The sequence below is a fragment of the Sander lucioperca genome, chromosome 8, assembly GCF_008315115.2.
Source record: "Sander lucioperca isolate FBNREF2018 chromosome 8, SLUC_FBN_1.2, whole genome shotgun sequence".
In the NCBI taxonomy this organism is placed as follows: Eukaryota; Metazoa; Chordata; class Actinopteri; order Perciformes; family Percidae; genus Sander; species Sander lucioperca.
This window is the reverse complement of record NC_050180.1, coordinates 17331479-17354249: the sequence shown is the minus strand read 5'-3', so window position 1 is coordinate 17354249 and position 22771 is coordinate 17331479. Positions and strand designations below refer to the sequence as shown.

The 22771-nt window shown below is 41.0% G+C and overlaps 1 protein-coding gene across 2 annotated transcripts; it reads left to right on the top strand.

Moving 5' to 3' along the window:
• Positions 1 to 4592: 4592 nt before the first annotated feature.
• On the top strand, positions 4593 to 20089 carry sox1a (SRY-box transcription factor 1a). 2 transcript variants are annotated; one of them, XR_004104036.2, is made up of 5 exons: positions 4593 to 5787; positions 9764 to 9812; positions 11526 to 11752; positions 12326 to 12395; positions 12527 to 12659. XR_004104036.2 is itself a non-coding variant. In XM_031294066.2 (3 exons), exons 1-2 carry the CDS (start codon positions 4948 to 4950, stop codon positions 9782 to 9784), a joined length of 861 nt encoding a protein of 286 aa, XP_031149926.1. In that variant the 5' UTR covers positions 4594 to 4947; the 3' UTR covers positions 9785 to 9812; positions 19768 to 20089. The 2 variants fall into 2 exon arrangements, 1 of the variants encoding a protein (XP_031149926.1); XM_031294066.2 differs by lacking the exons at positions 11526 to 11752; positions 12326 to 12395; positions 12527 to 12659 and adding an exon at positions 19768 to 20089 and having other exon boundaries at positions 4594 to 5787.
• The last annotated feature ends 2682 nt before the right edge of the window (positions 20090 to 22771 follow it).

Genomic DNA, 22771 nt, shown 5'->3' with positions numbered 1-22771 from the left:
TCTTTTGTAGTAAAGCATCTCCAAGACTCTGGATTGTTGCCAACTCTTGTACCTGAACAAAAGAGGCCTGGAAATTACTTTTATAGCACCCACAATTTTATTCACTTTGGCTCCACCAGTAAGCAGATGCATATGTGAAGCAGCAACTACTGCCAGCTACATCAGCTACAAGTCATGGAGTCTGGCAGCTCTGTCAGCCCTGCAACCAAGAGGCTGCAACAGGCAGGCACAGAGGAAGTCAGCAGCAGCAGTTTGCCTGATTCATTAACAGTGAAGGAGCTGCTCAGCCAGGCTCTGCTCCTGTGTTTGCAAAACAAATGGGACGTGTGAGGGTTAGATGAGAAGAAATTAATCTGTGAGGTAATCATCACAAATGGAGAGGAGTAGATTGAACAGACCTGTGTGTGTGTGTGTGTGTGTGTGTGTGTGTGTGTGTGTGTGTGTGTGTGTGTGTGTGTGTGTGTGTGTTAGAAACAGATGCTGACAGCGCTGCATCTCAAAACTGTGAACCTGTGTGTAAATAAGAAACCTTTTAATGAGCTCAGTTGTGTCTTATACAATTGTGTGTGTGTGTGTATGTGTGTGTGTGTGTGTGTGTGTGTGTGTGTTTTGTATCAAGTGTGTGTATGTTTCCCCACCTAGAAGCTGTCAGAGCCACATGCTTGCAAGCTGTGCACGTTCATATAAACTAAATCTAATTGGATGCTGCAGACTTCACAGTATGAAGCAATATTTTAGGATTTGAGGATCACATTGTTGGACACAGTGTATGTCCCGGTAAAAACAGCCTTCAAAGTCAATACCTCTCCCCCCCCTCTCCTTGCATCCTTTTCTGTTCCAGGATCAGTAATGGGAGTCAGTATCCAGGAGGAGGAGAGGGGGTGCGGGGCTCCTCCCTAAGTCCTCGCCCCTCCTCTCTGAATGCGGCACAGCTGCCTTTCAAAACCCCGCCGCTCCAGCCCATTCATCCTGGAGAGCCAAAAAAAATGTGGCTATTTATTAGAATACTTGTTTTGTATTGTTCTGTGCCACACAAAAGACGCTTCATTATGTTAGAAGCAAGCCCCTTTCCAGAGAGAAACAATAACTTGGAATTGTCTTTTTAGAGTGTATAATAAATGTCATTTTTTTCTTGTCTCTGCCCCTCAGTGTGTGTTGAGTGGTGGGTTTGGGCACCGGGCATGGATGGCCTTGGCACTCGAGCGGCCAGATTGTAGTGGGAGTAGCGGTCTTACATGAGGCTTTGGAGGGTTTAGGACGGCTTTAGGAGTATGGAGGGAGAAATCTGCCCACTTGGTCTGCAGTAGAGGGAACGAGGGGGACATGCGTAAGTTTGCATATGACTATTATGTACGCAAGAAAGGCATTTAACCTGTAGATGCATTATTAGTTAACGTATCTGTTGTGCGTAAAATCTATTTTAGTTTGAACGTGTAGTGGAATTAATGCTGAAAAACAGAATTGGTAAAGCAAACTTGAACGCTTTCTGATCAGTGGTTGTTCATACTGACAAGTGTCTTTATTGGCAACCTTTATTTCGGAACGTCTGCGCGCTGCTGTGTTCAATTCAATGCAGATAATGTGTGTGTCTCGCTGCTCGCTGTCGTTTTATTTTGAGACAAGTGAGACGCACCGGGGCTTGGCTGCACAGAGCACCATGTTCTGTAATTCAACGTGCTACCAGTTGCTCTCTAACTGACTCAGTTTGATTTTCCGAGGTGACATTATCGGCTACTGATCTGGTCTGAAGTGAGTGATTATTATCTGTCCGGCTGGATTAACGAGACAGATCTGTTGCATGCTGTAAAATATGGAACTGTTATTATTATTATTATTATTATTATTATTATTATTATTATTATTATTATTATTATTAATAATAAATTGTGAATTGTTTTACATGGCTCGGTGGTTCAATATTAAGTTTAGCCTACTTGATTCTTTCGGTTGTTTTTTTTACTTTTCAGGAGGCGGGGGGTGTGGGGGGGGGGAGAGGGAATATGGGGGGCTGATCACCACACTTTGGATTTTAGGGTGTAGACCGAAGCTCTTAAACAATTGTTTTCCCGATGCGAAGCCTATCAGCAGGTGATCACAACTCTTTTTCTTACATTTCCACGCGCCCTGCCTTGTGTGCACACACATACAGACGCGCACACGTGGACCTTGTTGTTTTGGCTTAGGTTATCTGCTTTAGGAGTAGCCTAAAGATCACAGATTAAGGATAACCCCGATACAATCGGTCTCGGGTTTTTTGTCCTGTTTTTTTACTTTTTTTGTGCGTGCGGGTTACTTTGCAAAATATTTAAGAGTTTGCAGAGATTTAAAGGCACAATGACACTCGCTCGCCGCAGCACACAATTTGTGAGACGTTTTATTTATTCACGATCCTTCTCTTATTTATTTATTAATTTATTTATTTATGTGTGTGTGTGTGTGTGTGTGTGTGTGTGTGTGTGTGGTGGTGGTGGGTGGGTGGGGGGGCATGGATAACTAATTTGACCCTTGGCCCCAGTTGTGCACCATCATCGCAGTGCGCACATCCTGTTGCAGAGGCCGCGCACAAAGGAGCGAGGAGGATTGAAAAGAGGTTTGTTAAAAGAGGAGTGACTGATGGGGGATGACAGAGAGAGTAAACAGGGGCCAACGGGGTCCCAGTGTCACTGTAAAGGCTAATCCTCTACAATCCTAAATCCACTCCACAATGAGAGTAACAAATAGTAGCCTAATAATAATAATAATAATAATAATAATAATAATAATAATAATTATTATTATTATTATTATTATTATTATTATATTAATATTGTCGATCGATCCTTAAATCTACACTGTGACAACAGGTCTTTTTTTTCAAATCAATCTACTTCATCAGATTGTTGGATTTTAACGATAGGATGCATTGTCGGTGACGCTTGTTTGAATTAATTTAGACCTAAGATAAGGGGGTCAATGCTTAAAAAAAGTAGAAGATATATTTTGTTGCCAAGAATACAATGTATATTTGCTTGTATTACTGGAGGTATATTTGCCTCTGGTTTGGTCAATACAATATGAATCCTTACTTTAAAATGTTTAAATATAGAAAACATGTTTTTATGAATGTGGCTGTCATGTGCTATTAGTATTAATATTGAGGCAGTTTAGGCTATCAGTGATATTTACATGTATTTATTATAAGAAGCCAGTATACCGTCAGTACTGTATTGTTTTTCTTTTCTTTTTGATTGTTTATTTGTTTTCTGATCCGATGGCGTCACTGGCACTCACCGTCTTGTGAGGGTGTCATCATTATATTATCATCATCCTCGGGCCTTAAGCCACATGGCCTGGACCACTGGAAACGTTTATTGACCATTGTGATATCCCGTTAACCCTATTACCAAAGACGCATGGATCTGTCCGAGTGATCCCACTCCCTCAGGCCCTAAACAGAGAGCTATATCAAGCTCAGCTCCAATTAAAAATAAAAACAGCAAAGAATGATAGAATGATTAAATCGTCAGTCTCGCCGCGGGAAGTGGTTTTCCGTTCTATTAGGGGTTGATTGGGCTTTTCAGGGGAGGTCAGCTGTGAAATCTGGATTATATGCGCCAACTCGAAGACACACATAGACCGGTTCCCTCTCACGGTTTACGAACTGGGAACTTGATGTTAAATAAGGGACCTAAAATGTATCAGCCACGTAAAAAAAAGTCCTAAACTAAAATGACAACAGCAGAGCAATTTACATTTAATCTTTAGCTGCACACACAGGCACGGCCAAGACTCATTCACCATCGCCAGCAGACGGCGATAACGGTGCTTTGCCCGGCAATTCCACGTCATTATTTGGCGATCCATCCTCAGGGGCTTCTCCTCTTAACCCAAGTTTTTCTTTACCAAATCTATGTCACATCATCTTCTGCACTGAGTGTGTGTAATCTCTCTCTCTCTCTCTCTCTCTCTCTCTCTCTCTCTCTCTCTCTCTCTCTCTCACACACTCACACACACACACACACACACACACACACACACACACACACACACACACACACACACACACACACCTACCATTACTACAAACCTTAATTACATACCTGGGAGGGAGAGAGAATGGTGGTCTGAAAAAAGGATTTTGAGGCGCTGGTTGAGCATCAAGTCGCCTGATATTAAATTGATTTGGGCAGACTGTAGTGTAATTCTAGTGTATACAAATACAGTTGAGGCCAGGCTTCTGGGACGCACAGTAACCTATATTTGAGAATAACCCGTTAAAGATGGGAGGAAATGTTCCAATGAGTTCCAAGCACAAATATAAAGAGAAAGTGGAGAGTAACAATAATTTTACCCAGACTTTTACTGAAGCCTGTGAATGTAAAAGCTGCTTGATATGAAAGAATTTTAAAGTGATTTTCAAAATACGGCAACCATCTGCACCCCGCTGAATCACTGCTAACAAATCTTAGTTATTTTTGTTTAGCTGAGAGCGTTTTTGGAAATTTCAAATGTCTTGCTATTTGTGGGATTGACCCTCCTTTCTGCCTCCTCCTTCTCCTCCTCCTCCGGTGTGTTCTTCCTCTATGGTCCTCTAGTCACCTGACCAAACGCCATGCAAATCACTCTGCTGCTAGAGCCTCATTGGCCGCTTGTGGCTCATTTAACCGCTGTCAGTGCGCATCATATGGCCGCCGCTTTAACCAACTTCTCAACTCCGACAGGGAAAGTAGCTCAATGCGCATTCTATCACAGTGGATGTGAACCAACCCAGGCGAATACAGGGTGAAATATACTGGTTGGAGAACATTTTATATCCCTTTTCGGATTATTTTTTATCTCGTATTTGAATCATTTGGGGTTAGAATATTTAATTTTGCAACCAAGTCATCCTGTGCGCACCCGATCTTGTGCGCGCCTATCTTGAAATAGACTTTTTCTCTGTTGGTGGCGAAGTTTAAAATCAGGTGAATGTATAGCATGATGATGGAAACTGACCTCCATTCCCCTGGCCCCCAAACGAACACTACCACGGGGCAAACGGGGCCGAACAGCGGGTCCAAAGCGAATCAGGAACGGGTGAAGAGACCGATGAACGCGTTCATGGTGTGGTCCCGTGGGCAGCGGAGAAAGATGGCACAGGAAAACCCCAAAATGCACAACTCAGAGATCAGCAAACGGCTGGGCGCCGAGTGGAAGGTGATGTCCGAGGCTGAGAAGCGCCCTTTCATCGACGAGGCGAAACGGTTGCGAGCTATGCACATGAAGGAGCATCCGGATTACAAGTACCGGCCAAGACGGAAGACCAAGACGCTGCTGAAAAAGGACAAATATTCCCTTGCCGGTGGACTGCTTTCTGGGCCCAGTGGGGGCGGTGGAGTTGGTTTAGGGGTCGGAATGAGTTCATCCGGGGTCGGGCAGAGGTTAGAGAGCCCCGTGGGTCACGTAGGCTCCGCCAGCTCCGGCTATGCGCACATGAACGGCTGGGCGAACGGTGCGTACTCGGGGCAGGTGGCTGCAGCCGCGGCTGCGGCAGCGATGATGCAGGAAGCTCAGCTAGCCTACAGCCAGCACCCGGGGAGCGGAGCGCACCACCACCACCACTCACACCACCATCACTCACACAACCCCCAGCCCATGCACCGCTACGACATGACAGCCCTGCAGTACAGCCCCATCTCGAACTCTCAGGGCTACATGAACACTTCTCCATCCGGCTACGGTGGGATCACCTACACACAGCACCAGGGCTCCGGCGTCTCCTCAGCTGCCATGGGGACGTTAGGGTCGCTCGTGAAGTCGGAGCCGAGTGTAAGCCCTCCCGTCAGCAGCACACACTCACGGGGTCCTTGCCCCGGAGACTTGAGAGAGATGATAAGCATGTATTTACCGACCGGAGAGCCGGGGGACCCGTCAATGCAAAGTAGACTCCATGCCTTGCCGCAGCATTACCAGAGCGCCACGGCTGGAGTGAACGGGACGGTCCCTCTAACACACATTTAGAACTCACAGAATAATTGAAAACTGCAAACGAACACATAACCAAATATTTACCTCTTTTCTAAATAACCCCGGTCCCGAGAACTACCTGCATTTTGTACAGAATGTTTATGATATTGTAAATGAAGGGTAAATAGCAAATTCATCTCGGCTTTTTTTTTTAATAGCCACCAGTGGAGTTATATAGCCTAACAAATATGATGCTGAGATATTGGTTATTGTGCTATCATCTTTTTCTCCTTTACTTCACAGTCTTAGTTGAGGGTTACGCCAGTTTCACATGGGGATATTTGGTTTAATTGTCTCATAATTTTGGGGGTTCTTGTAAGTTATTGAAAATGAGATAACGTGTCATAATTTTAAGAAAGTGCTTTAAAAGATATGGGAAAATCACATTCTTTAAACATTGTGTTCATTTGTAGAAGCCTGTGTCTTAATTCTTGGAAATCATCTCTTTTTATTGTAACACTCTAATTATTGTAAATTGTGAATAATTTTAATATTTGAAAGGATGACGGGCAACTGCTGTTGTAATTTAAGTGCTTTTCTGCAAGTGAAAAGCCCTGATATTGCAATGAAGAAGAATTGAATAAATTTCACCAGATGTTGCTTTGATTCTTAAGACAACCGTCTTAGATTGATTATTTTCACAATGTTTTTACAGGAGTGTTTTCACGTTTTAGGACACAAGAATATCATCAAGCCTCCTCTCGAGAAAAATAGCCACCTGTTTAAATTTTGACACCACAGCTCCCACGAGCTTATAGCCTAATTGTCTGTGCGTAATTGTGCGTAAAAGCTCCAGTCTGTAGGCCTCCGAGGAAACCATTTTGATAAGATGATGTTGTTTCATGGGCAAGACTTTAATGTGGGTAAAAAGAAATGTATTTATAAATTATAAAAACCTTTTTTTCTATTTCAGTGGCGTGTAGGCCAAACAATATTCAAGTTATGAATATTTTAGGAATGACAAGTTGGTGGCCCACATTATCCTTTCATATAAAAATTATTTCTTACACATTACATTACATTTTCTAAACCAACCTGAATATATAGAGTACGTGAATGCCCTATATGACAAACCACCTGTTTCTCTTATTAACGAAACCTCATTTATTAACGGGAAGAAGAGGTTTTACTTAATTATACTATTAACAAATCAAATTTCACCTTGTAATTGCTTATTAGATGTGACTACATTTTATAGCATTTTTTAATCACATTTTCATTGAACCAATTTATACTTATTCTACTAATCAGTAAGTATATTTCTATTTTTTAAACGAATATCAAAGTTTTTACAGACTTCCATTTCTTGATAAGATCCCATTAGATTTTAAGATTTGTTCTTCAACAAAAATTATACAGCCTATCAAAAGGCCATACAATTCATTTGCTATATTGATTTTTTAAATATGGGTTTATTTTAGACCTTTTTAAAAACTAGTAAATAATTATATAGATTAATGTCTTTTTGATGCACTGAGAAATTGAGTTTGATGTAATTTCACTGTTTCTGTTCTGAACACTTGGCGTAAAACTTAGAGACTTAGACGGGTAAAGTAAAGAAGAGCAATATATAGGCTAATGGACACTTTAGTGATAAAATAAAATAAATAAATAATAAGATTCGATTTTTAGTGATCTTTCACTTGAACTAGTTTATTTTATATCCACTGCCCTCGGGACATTTTTAATCACCCACCATCTCTGCCTTTTAGCCTTTAAAATGTTTACTTGAGAGGAAAAAACTGATATGATATCTTAATTAAGATATTGATAGCTACGTGATGACCAACAATAACCTACGTAGTCCTCAAAATCACAAAAATCTTAATTTCTTCTGCTGTAGTTTGGTTATCATGCAAATCAAATGAACAGAGTTCAAGGATAATAAATCACGATCTAAAAATATTTATAATAACTGTTATTTACCCGGGGGTTTATCCCTATTGCATCACATTTTAGTTTAGCTGTGAGGCGGTCGGAGTGACACTTAACAGAGAGTCAGGGAAGTTTAAGGGAACCGAGATAAATACATGAGGCACAAATGGGGATTTGAACAATAAATTCATGTTTGATATCACCACTAAAAGAGAGTGTGTGTGTGGGGGGGCGGGGGGGGGGGGGGGGAATAAACCGTCTGTCATTGTAAAGGAAGAAAACAAATCTTAGTGCCACATCTTCCAAATATAAAACTCAGTTTCACCCTCACAAAGCAGAGCATGGAATACTTCCAGATGTATTGCATACAGTATAGGCTACATCCTCAACACGCACAACCAAAACCATACATGCTAACTGTTGCACAGACTGGACTAAAATTTCCCATTGGCCAAGCACGCTCGTGACAAGTAGCTTATGGGTTACTGATGACTCATCAGAATTTCAAAGCTGTAGATGTTTGATTTGAGGAGACTTTTGGTACCTTTTTTCAAAACCACCTTCATTGTGGATCAGACGTGTTTAAGAAAAAAAAGTTACGCATGTCGTTCAGATTATTAATCTTTTCAAAATAATGAAAAATAGTTCTGAAAATGACGTCTTTTTTTTGACAGGCCCCAGCTGGTTTTGACATGTACATGTTGATTGCCCGTAGGCCTCATAGATACAGGCTAATAGCCATACACAACCTGCAAATGAGGGAAATGTATGCCTACTTAGGCATTTTTAAAAATCAATTAATCTCAAATACATAGTTAAAGGGTCTATTTCACACTGATGAAGACTTGCATGGTATGTCAATTAAACCTGTTAGGCCTCACAGTAAAGCGTGTAACGTCTGGCTGCGCATTAATCTGTTGAATAAAAATCAGAGGAATAATGTCTGGAAATTAGTTTAAATTCCAAAACCCAAAAGATCCGCATATAGACATCTCTCCGCACTACAGCGCGTAGTATGGCATGGGATGGCCTCCTCGTGTGTTTTGCATCTGTTTCTATCTTATCTGTTGATGTGAAGAGATGCGGATTAACACTGAAAGCCCGGAGAGGCGGAGCGCGTCACGGCGCATCGCCATGGCTAAAAGAGGAGCGTTCTGGCAAATTTAACCCGAATAAATTACACCTTGAGGTGGAAGAGGGGTAAGTGTAGGGTGCAACGTAAAAAGGCATATGTCGCAGCAGTGTGTGTGTGTGTGTGTGTGTGTGTGTGTGTGTGTGTGTGTGTGTGTGTGTGTTTGTGTACGCGCGTTTGCCTGTGTGCGCGTGTTCATGTGTTTAGCTGACCGGCCAATAAATCTCTCCACCGTGCGATACTCTTATCTTGTAGCCACCGATATATTCCGTGCTAGGAGGCCATCAGCTCCAGCGCACACTCGGTTGCTCGTAAAGCCCCGATCCCTTGCACTCCCTGTCCTAAATGGGGATAATTAGCGTCACTTTATCACGCCTCTGCATATTTTCTCCACGTCTACCCCCCTTTCCTAAAAAAATTACCAAGCAGGCTGCTCTCGTCGCCCGCTCTGTCACAGAAGATTATGGAGACAGATTGCACAGAGCAAATGTGCCGGGCGAGATTAGCGCGGAATAGAGAAAGCAACTGGGCCAATGAATTCCTCGGAAGGGCCTTATCGTGCAATTACACGTTGACATGTTTAACAATCTTGCTGCCTCTTAATCCTGCAGTGCTGACTATCTACCCACAGCTACCACGCTATATGCCGGCACACAGACCTAATGCACCGAAACGCAGCACAAATGTCCTGAAAGTTATGAGAAATTGCTTTATTTTCAAACTTTGGCACGCATTCAAACGCTTTTTTATTTTCTATTTTTTATTTTTCAGATTTCTCCGTTGTTGGAATAGCATCTGCACTGGAACTTTTTGACAAAAGGTGATGTATTAAAATGAAAAATATATGTTTGGTTTATTGTTGACCCTAAATCACTTTAATAGCTAATGGAAAAGTGACAAAAAGTCAAGAGATATTTGTGCCAGGTCCATCAAGAGTGGCGATACCGCAAAAAGTGGTTTTGTTCGGAGTTAAATGTAGACTTTTCCATCTCAATGCCCGACACACACTCACCACTACCCCATCCCGTCCCACCGCCCCCCTCCCCGTCCCTCATGTCTGGCGGTATATCGGGGCCTGTGTGGGAGTGATTGTGGAGCGCCACTGTAGGAATTTGGCAGCGGCCGTGGTTTGGAGAGCCGCCCCACGCTGAGCCCCATTCAGCGGCCAGCGCGCTGTGAGGTTGGGAAGTTTCAGTCAGCCGTACAACTCAATGGCCCCCACAATGGCGATTACAAGCCCCAGCGCATTCCTGTAGGGACCTGGGAGCAGCGCAGGTGCGAGGGGGACCGGGTAACCCGTCAGAGAAGTGATAAAAACGGGACAGTGCTGGGGCCACACAAAACCAGCCACTCCACAGGAACCGGTGAGATTTTTGAGGAAGGAGGAGAAAGGAAAGAATAAGTTTGAAGAAGATGGAAGTTTAGGGGGTTGGGGTGCAGCATATTGAGTGGGCTCACTGTCCATCACTGAATGAAAAGAGAGGAGACTCTCAATCAGCCAGGATTTTACTGAGGTCATGAGTCCAAAGTCCCCGAGCACAAACCCACCCACTTATGAAAGTTTAACTAGCCGTTAAATATCTATATTTAAAAAAACCCCACACAATTTATTTTATTTTTAAAGTGTTCAATTATATTTTCATTAAACTTTATTATGGTCTAAATATTTCAAAGCTTTTTCTACGAATGTAATTCTGGTGAAAAATACTGAAAAGTGAAAGTATTAGAATCTCAAAAACCTCAAAAATGTGTTGAAACAAAGAGTGTAAACTCCTACTGTCATTAAACCCTTCAAATTCCCCAAAATGTTGGAGAAATGTAGGGGTTGTCCTCAGTGGTATAGCTTCAGCCCGGCCTATAAAACCAAAAAGTGCTCTGAAAAGTCTGCTGAAAATTAGCAGCTTTTATATTCAATCTGCAAAGAGTGTCCATACTGGATATATTTATAACTTTCACTTAATTTAATTTGCTTTCCCTATAATATTTGAAGAATATTTAAAGAAGGTCAACATTTGTATGTGTTCAACAAGTCTGAACAACATCTGATCTACATCGCCTTCCAAAACCACCCTTATGTCTTACAAATATTCATAGTTTTGATTTGCCACCTCTGTGCTTAAGAATGGTTAAAGCTGCACTAATCAACATATTTATAGGAAGAAGTTGATCAAATAACTAATTGAGGTGACAAACCCACCGGAACTTATCACAGAACTCTGCAGTTTCTCTCATCTCTATCCTGCGAATTTGCCTGTTTAAACTAACTATTTTGTTTATCGTGCCCACTTACTCTCACCAACTTTATTTCTAGCCCCAGCAGGAAGTTTTTTCATCAAACCAGTTCTGATAAACCCACTACCCGTACACTACCTGTCCAGCACCTGACAGCAGACGAACTAATTTAGCGACTATAGCTGGTGAACACAGTGGAGTATTTAGCAGCTAAAGAGCCAAATGTTTCCCCTCAGGCGACAGGCAAAAGTTTGCTAAATTGTTTGCCAATTTGATAAAGTGATAACGTGTTGTTTTGCAGCTTGTTCCACTGCCCCCAAGTGGCCAAAAATGTATTTATGCAGCTTTAAGTGGAGTAGCAAATAGCTGCACCACCAGAGGCTGCACTTTCACGACCACATTTTCAGGATCACAATTGTAGGACCCTAACTAGAGGAAGGGTCTTGCAAAGAAAGCGAGTGGGATTCATAATGACGCGACAGGACCGCATTACCACCAAAAATGGAAGAAGAGCACATCAAGCCAAGTGTGAGTAACATTAGCTACTGATTGTGAATAATGCTATTTTTATTTGTTTAACGTTACTGTGAAAACCGTTGGTGTCTTGAATTGGACAGTAAAGTAACGTTAGCTGTCTAGCCAAAGTGTGAGTGAGTAAATTAACGTAAACATTAATAGTCTTAAAGTTCCTAACGTTACAATCATCGTTAGCTTGCTTGCTAACTGTTAGCCTAAAGTATTTGTTTAATGAAACGTAACGTTTTAGCTATCTTTGGTGAGCCCAACTAGGTGTATTATATTACTTGTTAACTTTATGACTATAATAATTTATTATAGCCAGCACCTACTTCAAAAGATATAAATGCCTGTCCTTAGGATTGGTCTTCACTGTCTTCAGACGTGACTTGTTTAATGTTCATTGTTATACCTGGGATACTTTATCATCACAGGTATTTCAGTTTTTTTACACAATGCCATGCAATCTTGATCAACTATTTACTAATATAAGTTAATACCTTAATTAAGAAGTAGTAATGAATGCATCTTTTTTAAATGTTTTTATAACCCATCACTGATTATGTTGTCCACTTACTATTTCAGTGAAGTGGAGGAATTCTGCAGACGATCGGAAAAACAAATAAGAAAAGAAGGAAGACCACTCAATTAAAAGGTAGTGCTCTTAACTTCTTCGTATTGAAGGGTCAGGAAAAGTCAACTGTTAATAAAATGTAATTTCTATTGTTTTCTTGCATCTCTCTCTCTCTCTGTCTCTCTCTCTCTCTCTCTCTCTCTCTCTCGCAGGAATCATTGAGACTTGAAAGTGTTTGATTATGTGAAGAACAGAAATGGCAGACAAGAAATAATTAAAACTGTCATTCTCCTGTTTGTCTGTATTTCATGTGAAAATTGCCAAAATTAAAAACTTTTTGACTTATTTGCTTGCTTTTTTTTCTTTGTTAGGGTGTGGGTTGTGAAATGTGTTTAATATATTGTTCTCAATTTAAATACATTTAAAAAGTACATCTTTATTTAGTATGCTAATTACAAAAATTTCCCAACATGCAACTCTAAGCAACTAAGTTGAATTGCAAGACAGAAAGTAGTATCTGGGTGGAAAAACCTTTTTAAACTTAATCTTAACCTAACTTGTCATGACAAAAACCAAATTACACTTACTAAAAGAAGCGTTATGTCATAAACGTTTATGAGTTGTTTATAATGTTTATGACACGTTCATGACAGTGTCATGTCACTCTTATGTAGATACCTTCAAGTAAAGTGTAACCGAAAACACTAAGGTCCTGAAAATGCGGTCAGCCTCCGGTACTGCAGGAACATACTATTGTTTAAGTGTAGGCAACTATAAACATCTTGGTTAGGATTAGGTAAAGATTATGTGTAAAAGAAACCAATGTTGGCAGTTGGTAGGAGGAACAGCAGTCTCCAATGTCAGAGTCAGACGCTTTGTATGGCTTTTAGTGTCTGAGTTGTGTATTTTATATGCCAAACCATCCACCCTAAGCTTCTATGACTTCTCGGGGGCAGAGGAAGGTTACACTTTCTGAAAAAAAATTCAGCAGCTGAACATATTAAGCAAATAAAATCAGTAGTATACACACAGGTTTATAACCAAAGATACAGACGGTAGCTATGTTTTATTGCACACGCCTATGCGCTACTGGTAAGAGTGGGATTTCTTTTAATAGCAGCACTACAACTAGCGCAAGCAGCACGACAAGTTGATTTTTGCTGCCCTTAAAATGCTGTTTGGTATTTTTGTGTTTGGTGCAGAGATGGCACACAGGCGAGAGGAGAGGTGCAAAGAAGTGGGCATTTCATTTAAGTTCTTTGTGTTTTTTTGTGGTGATTAGTCTCGCACTGCCAGACCTATCTTAACAGCGCTGTGTCAGCGCTGGAGAAAAGTCTGGCTGCCCCAGTTAACATTCTGGGATAGGGGGAAAAACATTCTGGCTTGTTTTTATTTCTTTAAACCAATCACAATTGTCTTGGGCAGAGCAATGGCCCGGATGCAGCGACAGTGCCCTTGCAAAATAGATATCTGAGATAGCGGAAGGGGAGGAGAATGCCAGCTGAAATAGGCGGCCAATGGCAGACTTTATCCCAACGGTCAGTGAGTCAGACTAGATGGTAATTGAGTCTTTGACATTGCACTTACAACAGATGTCTCTCAGCTGAATATGAAGTGATTCTTCTGTCAAAAAGGGCAAACTAAATACTAAGAGGAAATTTGCCACACAAACAGAAAAAATATAAACAATTTTGTTTTTAGGTAGCATCACATGTACAATTTAAATGTGGTATTAGCAGGAATGTCAGTAAAGCAGTCTGTATTGATCTGTGAAAACCTCTTTCAGTCATTTAAATCGACGACATACAGTATATGATAAACCCACAGCCTCTAGTTTAAGAAGTGCCATCATGCACAATGATCCAGTGTGTTTAAATAATGTGGGTGCTACCAAATAACCCCATTCACCTCCACACACATCAGCCTGGTGACTAATAGCTCATTATTCTCCTAGTTCATGCAGGAGATGCCGAACTCATTAATTGTGTGCGCCATGGCCTCCTTTCCAACCTCCCTGGAAAAATGGCGTTTTGTGTCTTATTCTCAAAATGCAATTTTAGTCATATAAAGTGAATTATTTGAATTAACTGAACATTCTTTTCACCATTATTGATGTAAACAGCTTAAACATATTGTTGCTATTATTTATCTTATTTTTACTTATTTTATTGAAGCCTACAAGAGAGTCAGCAACTGCATATAACAAAAATTCCGTAGATACAATTTTAGATCACTGTGTGTTGCAAAATAAAACTGGCAACGAAAACAGAATGACATGATCGAACTTCCATTATCTACACAAACACAAACTCAGTTGCAGAAGCCACCATCTGCCTTTGGCGGCAGATGTTTTCAGGTCTTGCTGCTCTGCACCGTCCACACAACAATGGTACTCTCTCGAAACCAAATGTCTCTCCATTGGGTGTGCCATTTTTGCCATATTCCCTTGTGATTAGCACAACTTTATTAGTGGTATGAGACCAGTAACGTGACTGGCTGAGAGGATAATGATTATTTACCATATCCTTCAATTTAAATTCTACTTTACCCATATCTTTTGTATACAGCGCTGCAGCTCCTAGCATGTGTGCTTGGAAAACTGGAGTTTATTACAACTTGGATTTTTACTTTTGTAGATCTGGTCATCAGTTCTATTAACATTGAACTCACCAAAGCAATTGATGAGGTCTCCGAATGCAGGTATGTTGCAAAAAAATAAGTCCAACAGGGCAAGAAACACAAGTAGCCAGACAAGAACGAGTAATCAGTATATCTAGAGTGAGGGTACCTCTTGTCCCCCACCAGAGTATCATAATAAAGGTGAATGGATCGCATGAGAATGAGCCGCACTAGACTACCTTGTTGGCCTCACATAAATCTATAATATGTGACATGAAAAGGCACACAAACAAAGAAGTATCTCCTATGAAGGCAAAATCAGTCATTTGCCATTTAAAAACGTATGCTGTAAATGAGAAGAATTATCACAGGAGCGTGGGTCTCCATGTGCCTTTTTCAGGTCATTCAAACACTTTGATACCAGTCATCCGAGGCAAGCGAACAAAAAGGAGGGGTCACACCGTAAGTTTTAAGTATCCTCTGCAATCCTCCTGTTTTGTATGCTTGAAGGAAGGATCTTTGGCCCAGTATTCACTGTTTTTTTCTCTTTCAACATGTAGACAAACAAACTTAAGGGTTGTTTGACAACGCCGGTCGGACTACTACAGGTGCCCATGAGCAAAAGTAGACATTAAGAATAAAATGTTAATTAGGTGAAGTGGCTTCCTGTTCCTCACTTAACATACACAATAGACCCTGAGTCAGAATTGCATAACCAGAATTTGTATTGTCGCTTGCAAGAGTAATTCTTAACCCACATATTAAACCATGTGGCTCGTAATAACTGATCAGAGTTGAGGAAGAATCGTTTGAAAGTAATGGCGCCTCCTGCAGACTACTATTACTTTTTTTCTTGCTGCTTTGTTTTTCCATATCTCCCATTTGAACATGGATAATTTCAGCAGGTAAAATGCTTTAATTCAGTTTCTCTGTGAGTAGGTGTCTGTTTTTCGCCGTGCTAGTATGGATGGCAACGTTTGTTGGTTGGTCCACCACTTTGGTCCAGACTGAAGTATCTCTAAAAACTATTAAAACTTGCCATGAAATTTTGTTCAGACATTCATGGTCCCCAGAGGATGAATCCTAACGATTTTGCCAATCCCGACTTTTACTCTGGCGCCACCAACAGGTCAAGGTTTCCACTGATCCAGTGAAATATCTCAACATTTACAAGATAGATTTACACAACATTTTGTACAGGCGTTCATGGTTCTCAGATGATGTATCTAAGGGCTTTTTCACACCTATAGTTTGTTTGCTCTGGTCCGAATCAGTTGATGAGTTTGTAAACTTGGAGCGGTTTCCCCTTGGTTCGGTTTTGTTTCACACAGAAAAATCCAAGCAAACCAAAATGCATCACTATCAGCGCTTATTGGTCAGATGTGTCTGGGGCGGGAGCAAGAAAGTAAATACAGGAAGAAGGTCCTGTGTTCTGGACTAGTGCATATTTTGTATCTCCATGGTCAAACCAGCTCATTCCATTTAAATAATTTTCCAGACATTGTTTGGCTCAATGAGACTTCGCTCTGTCGGCGTCTGTCTCCAACTTTAGCGACAACTGGTTTGACCACAGAAATGCGACTGAAGGTGAGCTGGACCGCAGTCTATTTCTGTGAGAGAAACATTGCAAGCTGCTACAGTTTGCTGCTCTGCCGCATCGCAGATTGCAAAGCACACCTGCCATTTAGTTCAGACTTGTGGAATACACATAGTTGGGGCATCTTGGGGGGATCACCTTTTCACCAAAAACAAATAGCTCCAGAGTTAATATGAAAGCGTTTGGTGGACATCTGAGTGTGATGCTGCATTCACACCTGCCCAAACTAACCGCACCAAGGGGGAAAACGAACTCTAGTAGTGCAATTCAACCAAACTAAATGAGGCAGGTGTGAAAGCCTCTTAAGTGACTTCAGTGATCCCCTGACTTTTCCTCTAGTGCCACATTTGTTTTAGTGAAATAACTCCAAGAACACTCTTCGAATCCGCTTATCTCTGCTGTATCTTCTATTTGATACTGGGGGGCTGAAAATTCCAATTCTTTATTGGTACTATTTAGCAACACAATTGAGAACTATAATGTTCTGTTTTTCTTTTGGAGATGTCCCGTCTTGGATGGACATAGAGTCAGTCTCCTTTTAAGGTACCATGGATTTGGAACCTGTATTCAGCCAAGCTAAAGTATTTAAGAACACATACTGCTCATCCTATAGTTCTAAATATGGTTAATGTTAGGTATGAGGTAAAAAAATATATTAACATATTGGATTCTGTCACAATTCAGCCCAGTGTGGGGCAATGTTTCATTTAAACCAGGCAAGCTGGATGCAGGATTCCAGATATGGGCAAAGAAAGGAATAAGTAAAGTAAGTGACTTCTTTAAAGAAGGGATTCTAAGGACCTTTGAAGAAACCTCTCTAATGTATGACATTCCAAGGAAACATTTTTTTAAATATCTCCAAGTGAGGAACTTTATTTCTTCTATGCAAAACCAATTAGTCAGGATTCCTGCACTCTCATCCATAGAAGAAATTATAACAAACAATTGCAATGAGAGGGATTTGATTTCATCATTATATAACTGGCTTGCATGTGGCTCTAAAGAAACATTAATAGTTAGACTTGACGAGGAGGGGGGACTTAAAAGAGGACATTTCAGAAAACGATTGGAAGAAAACTTGTGACGCATCTCAGAAAAAAACAGCAAACTCTAATTTAAAGCTACTCCAATATAATTGGCTGATGCAGACATTCACAACTCCTGTTAAATTGAATAAATACAACAGTAATATATCTGACCTTTGTTTTAAATGCAATAAGGCTAAAGGAACATTTATGCCCTGTGTGGAGTGTGGCAAAATTAAAACATTCTGGAGGGAGGTGATCAATAAAATGATGTTCATCTTGTCTGTCAACATTCCACTTGACTCCTAAGGTGATTTTGCTGCACCTGTATCCAACAAATCTGAATCTGAAACTCCAAGAATATAAATGTATTGATTTTGCTATACTACAGGCAGAAAGGACTATAACTCTCATTTGGTTAAAAATTGTATTTGCAATGAAAATTAATAAAAACTATTGGATGGATTGCTATGAAAATTGTTACACAATTGCCACTTAAAAATTCCGAAGTGCCTGAAACGCAAACAGACATGGACGCCTCACATCAGCCAAAGACTAATTGTTTAATGTAATTAAACCCACATTTAAAGGTGCTGTAGGTAGGATTGTGAAAATCCAGGACTTCCAGGAGCCAAAAAATTTGAACATCGACAACTTCTCAGTCCCTCCCCCCTTTCCACTAAAGCCCAAAACAGTCTCCTAAGCCCCTCCCCCCACAAGGGAGAATGAATGCGTGTGCATGAGCAGTGATTGACACACAGTTAGACGTATATGCATGCAAGATGTTAAAGGAGAATTTCGGTCGATTTCAACACGTAGCTCTGTTGTTTGGAAATTTGGAGTGTTGTCAGTAGCGAGAAAAACTAAAACAATCGATGCTGCCTACACCGTGTTATCCCCCTGCTAGCGTTAGCACCCAACAGGCTTAAACAGGGCAAGTTTTAAACGTGTTTTTAGCCTCTAAACATGCTCGAAATGTCATTACAAGTGCCTACGCATGTGCAGTGATTCCTTCCGAAGGAACACAGCAAATTTGACTGGAATATTGGATTGTATGAGTTCGACAATCAACTAGGGTGGACTTGACCCGAAAACAGGGTATGTGCACTGGCTGGATTAACACAATTTTTATGCCTTTCTGTCACATCTACTGCAGTCAGATTCGCTGTGTTCCCTCAAAAGGAATCACTTCACATGGGTAGGCACTTGTAATGACATTTTAAGCATGTTTAGAGGCTTAAAACACGTTTAAAACTTGCCCTGTTTAAGCATGTTGGGTGCTAACGCTAGCAGGGGGATAACACGGTGTAGGCAGCACCGATTGTTTTTCGTTTTTTTTGCTACTGCCAGCACTCCAAATTTCCAAACAACAGAGCTACGTGTTGAAATTGACCGGAATTCTCCTTTAACAGGTTCATCTAGCCTATCTCTACCATCCATCCCATATAATGTGTACGCATGTTTAGCATGTTAGTATTTTAATTGTGAGCGTGTTAGCTTGGCTAGCTCACCGACAGTCTTATGCTCTCGCTGACTCTGTGGTGTTCAACACACCTGCAGTGTTTCTCTATCACTGGCCCACCAGATGCTGTAAAGGATTTCTGTTCCTCTGTGGCAGGTGATCATTCTCGGTGCAGTAGAGAATGAGGTTAATGTGGGGTCAAAGAGTTCAAATAAGAAACAGCAGTTTTATGGTGCCTGCTGCATGCTGATAGCTGTTTGAACCGGCTGACCTTTAAACTCTGCGGGGTCAAGTGATCAACAAACTGGGTCGTTTAGATAGGTCAGATTGGAACAAGTGAAAGATGTGTATGTCACAGCAATATGTTCAAGAGGTACAGATAAATTGTTCTTAATGATTATAACCCTACTCAATTTGTTTCCAGAGCCATTAGATTGTTGTCAGCTATCAGGCTGTTCAAAGTGTGGGATACATTTTAGTAATTTGTAATTGAATTGATAACCTGCTGGCTATTAAGTTTTCAGCTAATTGAACCATGTTCTTATGTGTCTCTTTCTATCTATGAATATATACAGTACATGTACATATTGTGCATTTGTTATATTATAAAACTATATATGAAACTATAGGGTTCTGTTTGCTCTGTTCTGCTGTGTCGTAATTTATTGACTTTTGACATTTGATATCCCTACAAATCAATATCCTCTCTTTGTCTATCTCCCTCTTTCTCTGTCTGTTTCTTTCTTCCAGCAAACTGTCCATCATGGCTATCACCAGTGGACATGGATCACTGTGGGGCCTGTGATTAACAGATAACACCTCGTCTCCTCTGCTGGCAGGCCATCATTACGAAAAGCACTAGAAGATAGGTGCTGTGGGCGAAGAGACCTTTAGGAAAATGTCAGCGACAGTCAGAGCCCCAAATTTCCTCTATTCACTCGTTCCCATGTGGTGCTAAACCCCTTAATTACACAACCCCTTTCTCCTATTGCCTAATGTATCTAAATACAGTGTCTGATTTCAGAGCATGTGGAGATTTTATTTTATCTTATGTGGCTGTTAAATAAAAAAATAAAAAATAAACAACCACAGTCCTATATTTCACCCATCTCAGCAAAGAACAAAAAAACACCCAGCTCCCCTTTCCCATTCCCTTTCACTGGAGCCAGCTTCTCTGTCTTAATACTCTTAGTCCCTCAGTTGGCATGTTTTCCAAGAACCCGCTGCATTTTCAGATTTGTAAAATCCGTCAAAATGCCTGTAATGAATATTTCTACAGCAGTGAGTGTATTTAATGTGCTGTGTGACCAGCCCAATAAGAAACCTGTACTGATCTGGCACTAGGAACCAGAGTGTCAGTAGACAGAAGCCTCAGTCAGTGTATAAAACAGTATAAAACAGGTCATTTTCATTCAAACACAAACCTATTTTATCAAGAGAAGCTGAAAGGAAAACATGTATTATTCACATATCATCTTAGGTGTCAATTAACATCTTTCTAGTGCATGAAGCTACATGTCATGTATATTTCTATTTTAAATTTTCAAGAAAGAAACTACTATTAGTAATTCTTTCTTCATGGATTAACGTCATCTTGTGAGCCAGGTCTTTGTTATACACTTACAATGTACGGTGTGGTTTACTGTCTTAGCTTTTGCTGAAAAAAAGAGAATACATATTAAATAAAATATTGCATCTTATTGCTGCCTATAACAAAAATATTGTGCTTCCTGTCTTTTTTTCACATCCAATTTGGGAAGTGAATTAAAACTTCAAAGTGAGAAGTTATGGGAAAGTTTTAATGTTTAAACTATGTATTAATTTCAAGGCCTAAATGTGCCCTCAATTATTTTACCATTGCCCCTAAGTAATTGATTTTAAGTAGAGAGAAAGAGAGAGGTGGGGGGTGATCTGTGTTGATGTGCAAAAACCACAAAAGCCAACAAATGAAAAATAACTAACAGCATAATTGCTATGATGACCTCACTTTTTTTTCATCAAGGCATTTTGCTAACCTCAAAGTTAGGCCCGTAATAACACTAGTTGTTTCACCGCTTGCTGTGATAATTTATATTTTGTCCACTTGCTCAGCCTCTTGGTCTGTCGTTGACTTGTTCAGGTATGTGCAACCAGCCGCACAAAGACAAACACTTGTGAGACTCGAGACCAGCAGTGTGTTGTGTTTGCTGAGGTACAAACTCAGTGAACAGACACAGACAGAACGTGTACAGGGACTAGATAATGAGTATCTCAGGTGACTACATGCAGTGATTACCAGGTTGCTGGTGTTATAGGAACTATATCACATAAACATACACCCCCACTCTGTGCACACACAAACACACACATTCAGACGCACACATTCAGACGCACACACGCGCGCGCGCGCGCACACACACACACACACACACACACACACACACACACACACACACACTCTTGAGAGATCCTTGGTTATCACACCCTTCCAGATTGTTCTGAACTACTTATGGAAAACACACACAAACACACATCTCAAGATGTGGCCACTCTTGCCAATATGAGCCCAGTGTTAAGAACAGTTGTTGTCGTTGTCGTCGTGTGTTTTTTTTTTAGCATCTCTAAATTCCTAGCGTTGCTAAGGTGCTTTGGGAGGGGATTAACAGTGGCTGGCGCCGATGAGCAAGCCTTGCAGATTTCCAACTAGCAGGAAAAAGACAAAGAAAGAGGGGAAGGAGGAAAAACAGCAGTGGTTTAGACAACAGGGAAATGGCAGTAACAGCTTGTGTAAACATGATGACTTGAGAGAGGTAAAGAGGTAGAAATGAAAGAGGGCTGAGAAACGGAAAGTGAGACTAAATAACAAGTATCCTTAAGAGGAGGCCTCAACTTTCACACAGACGAGGCAGAAGAGACTCTCCCCTTCGCTCTTTCTCTATGTCCTCCTTCCTTCTTTTTCTCTCAATCTACTGAATTTTTCTTTACCCTGTCTCTCTACATATCTTCATCTCCTCGCTCTCTTTTCATGTGCTCTCTCCTCTCTCTTTCTTCCTATCTCTTTATTCCCCCAAGGGGCAGTAGTTTCGGATCCAGACATTTTTGTCTTTCTTTCTCTCTGTCACAACTTCAAACAGCGGCGGCGTTCAGGTCATACTGATGTGCCCGGAGCATCAGTGACTGTGCCGTCTCAGGTGAACGTCTCCCAGCGTGTCCTTAATGACACTCTCTCCCTTTCTCCCATCTCGCTGCTTTTAATTAGTGTAGTGAGCAGTGGAGGCAGCAAAGACAGCTGAGCCACATTTACCAATTATCAACCTGCTCGTAGGTACCTCTGTGACGGCAAAGCAATGCTTTTAATACTTCTGCAGTAGAAAAAAAAACACAATTATTCATAAACTGACTCATAACAATCGAGCATGTCTTGGTTTTCACTAAATCCCTGGATACATGCTCAGAGAAGAAATCACAATGTATTTTCTAAGAGTGAAATCTCCATTAGCCAAAGAAGGCAAACCAAAGGGAGGGAGGTCCACATGCTTTTCTTTGAATCCTCTCCTCGGGCTCTGCGTCTCAGGTAGAGTGTAACTGGATGCGGGCTGTTTGTGGAATACAAGGCACTTGACCAAGGGCCAGCACTGCTCCTCCCTCCCCTCCCATCCCCTCCCTCCCCTCTCCTTCCCCTACCTGGGTCAGGTTACCCCTCAGCCCCACCTCCTCGTCCTTTCCTTGAGTGATGGCAGGTAGTGTGTTTTGCAGCCGCATCGGTGTCTGTGGA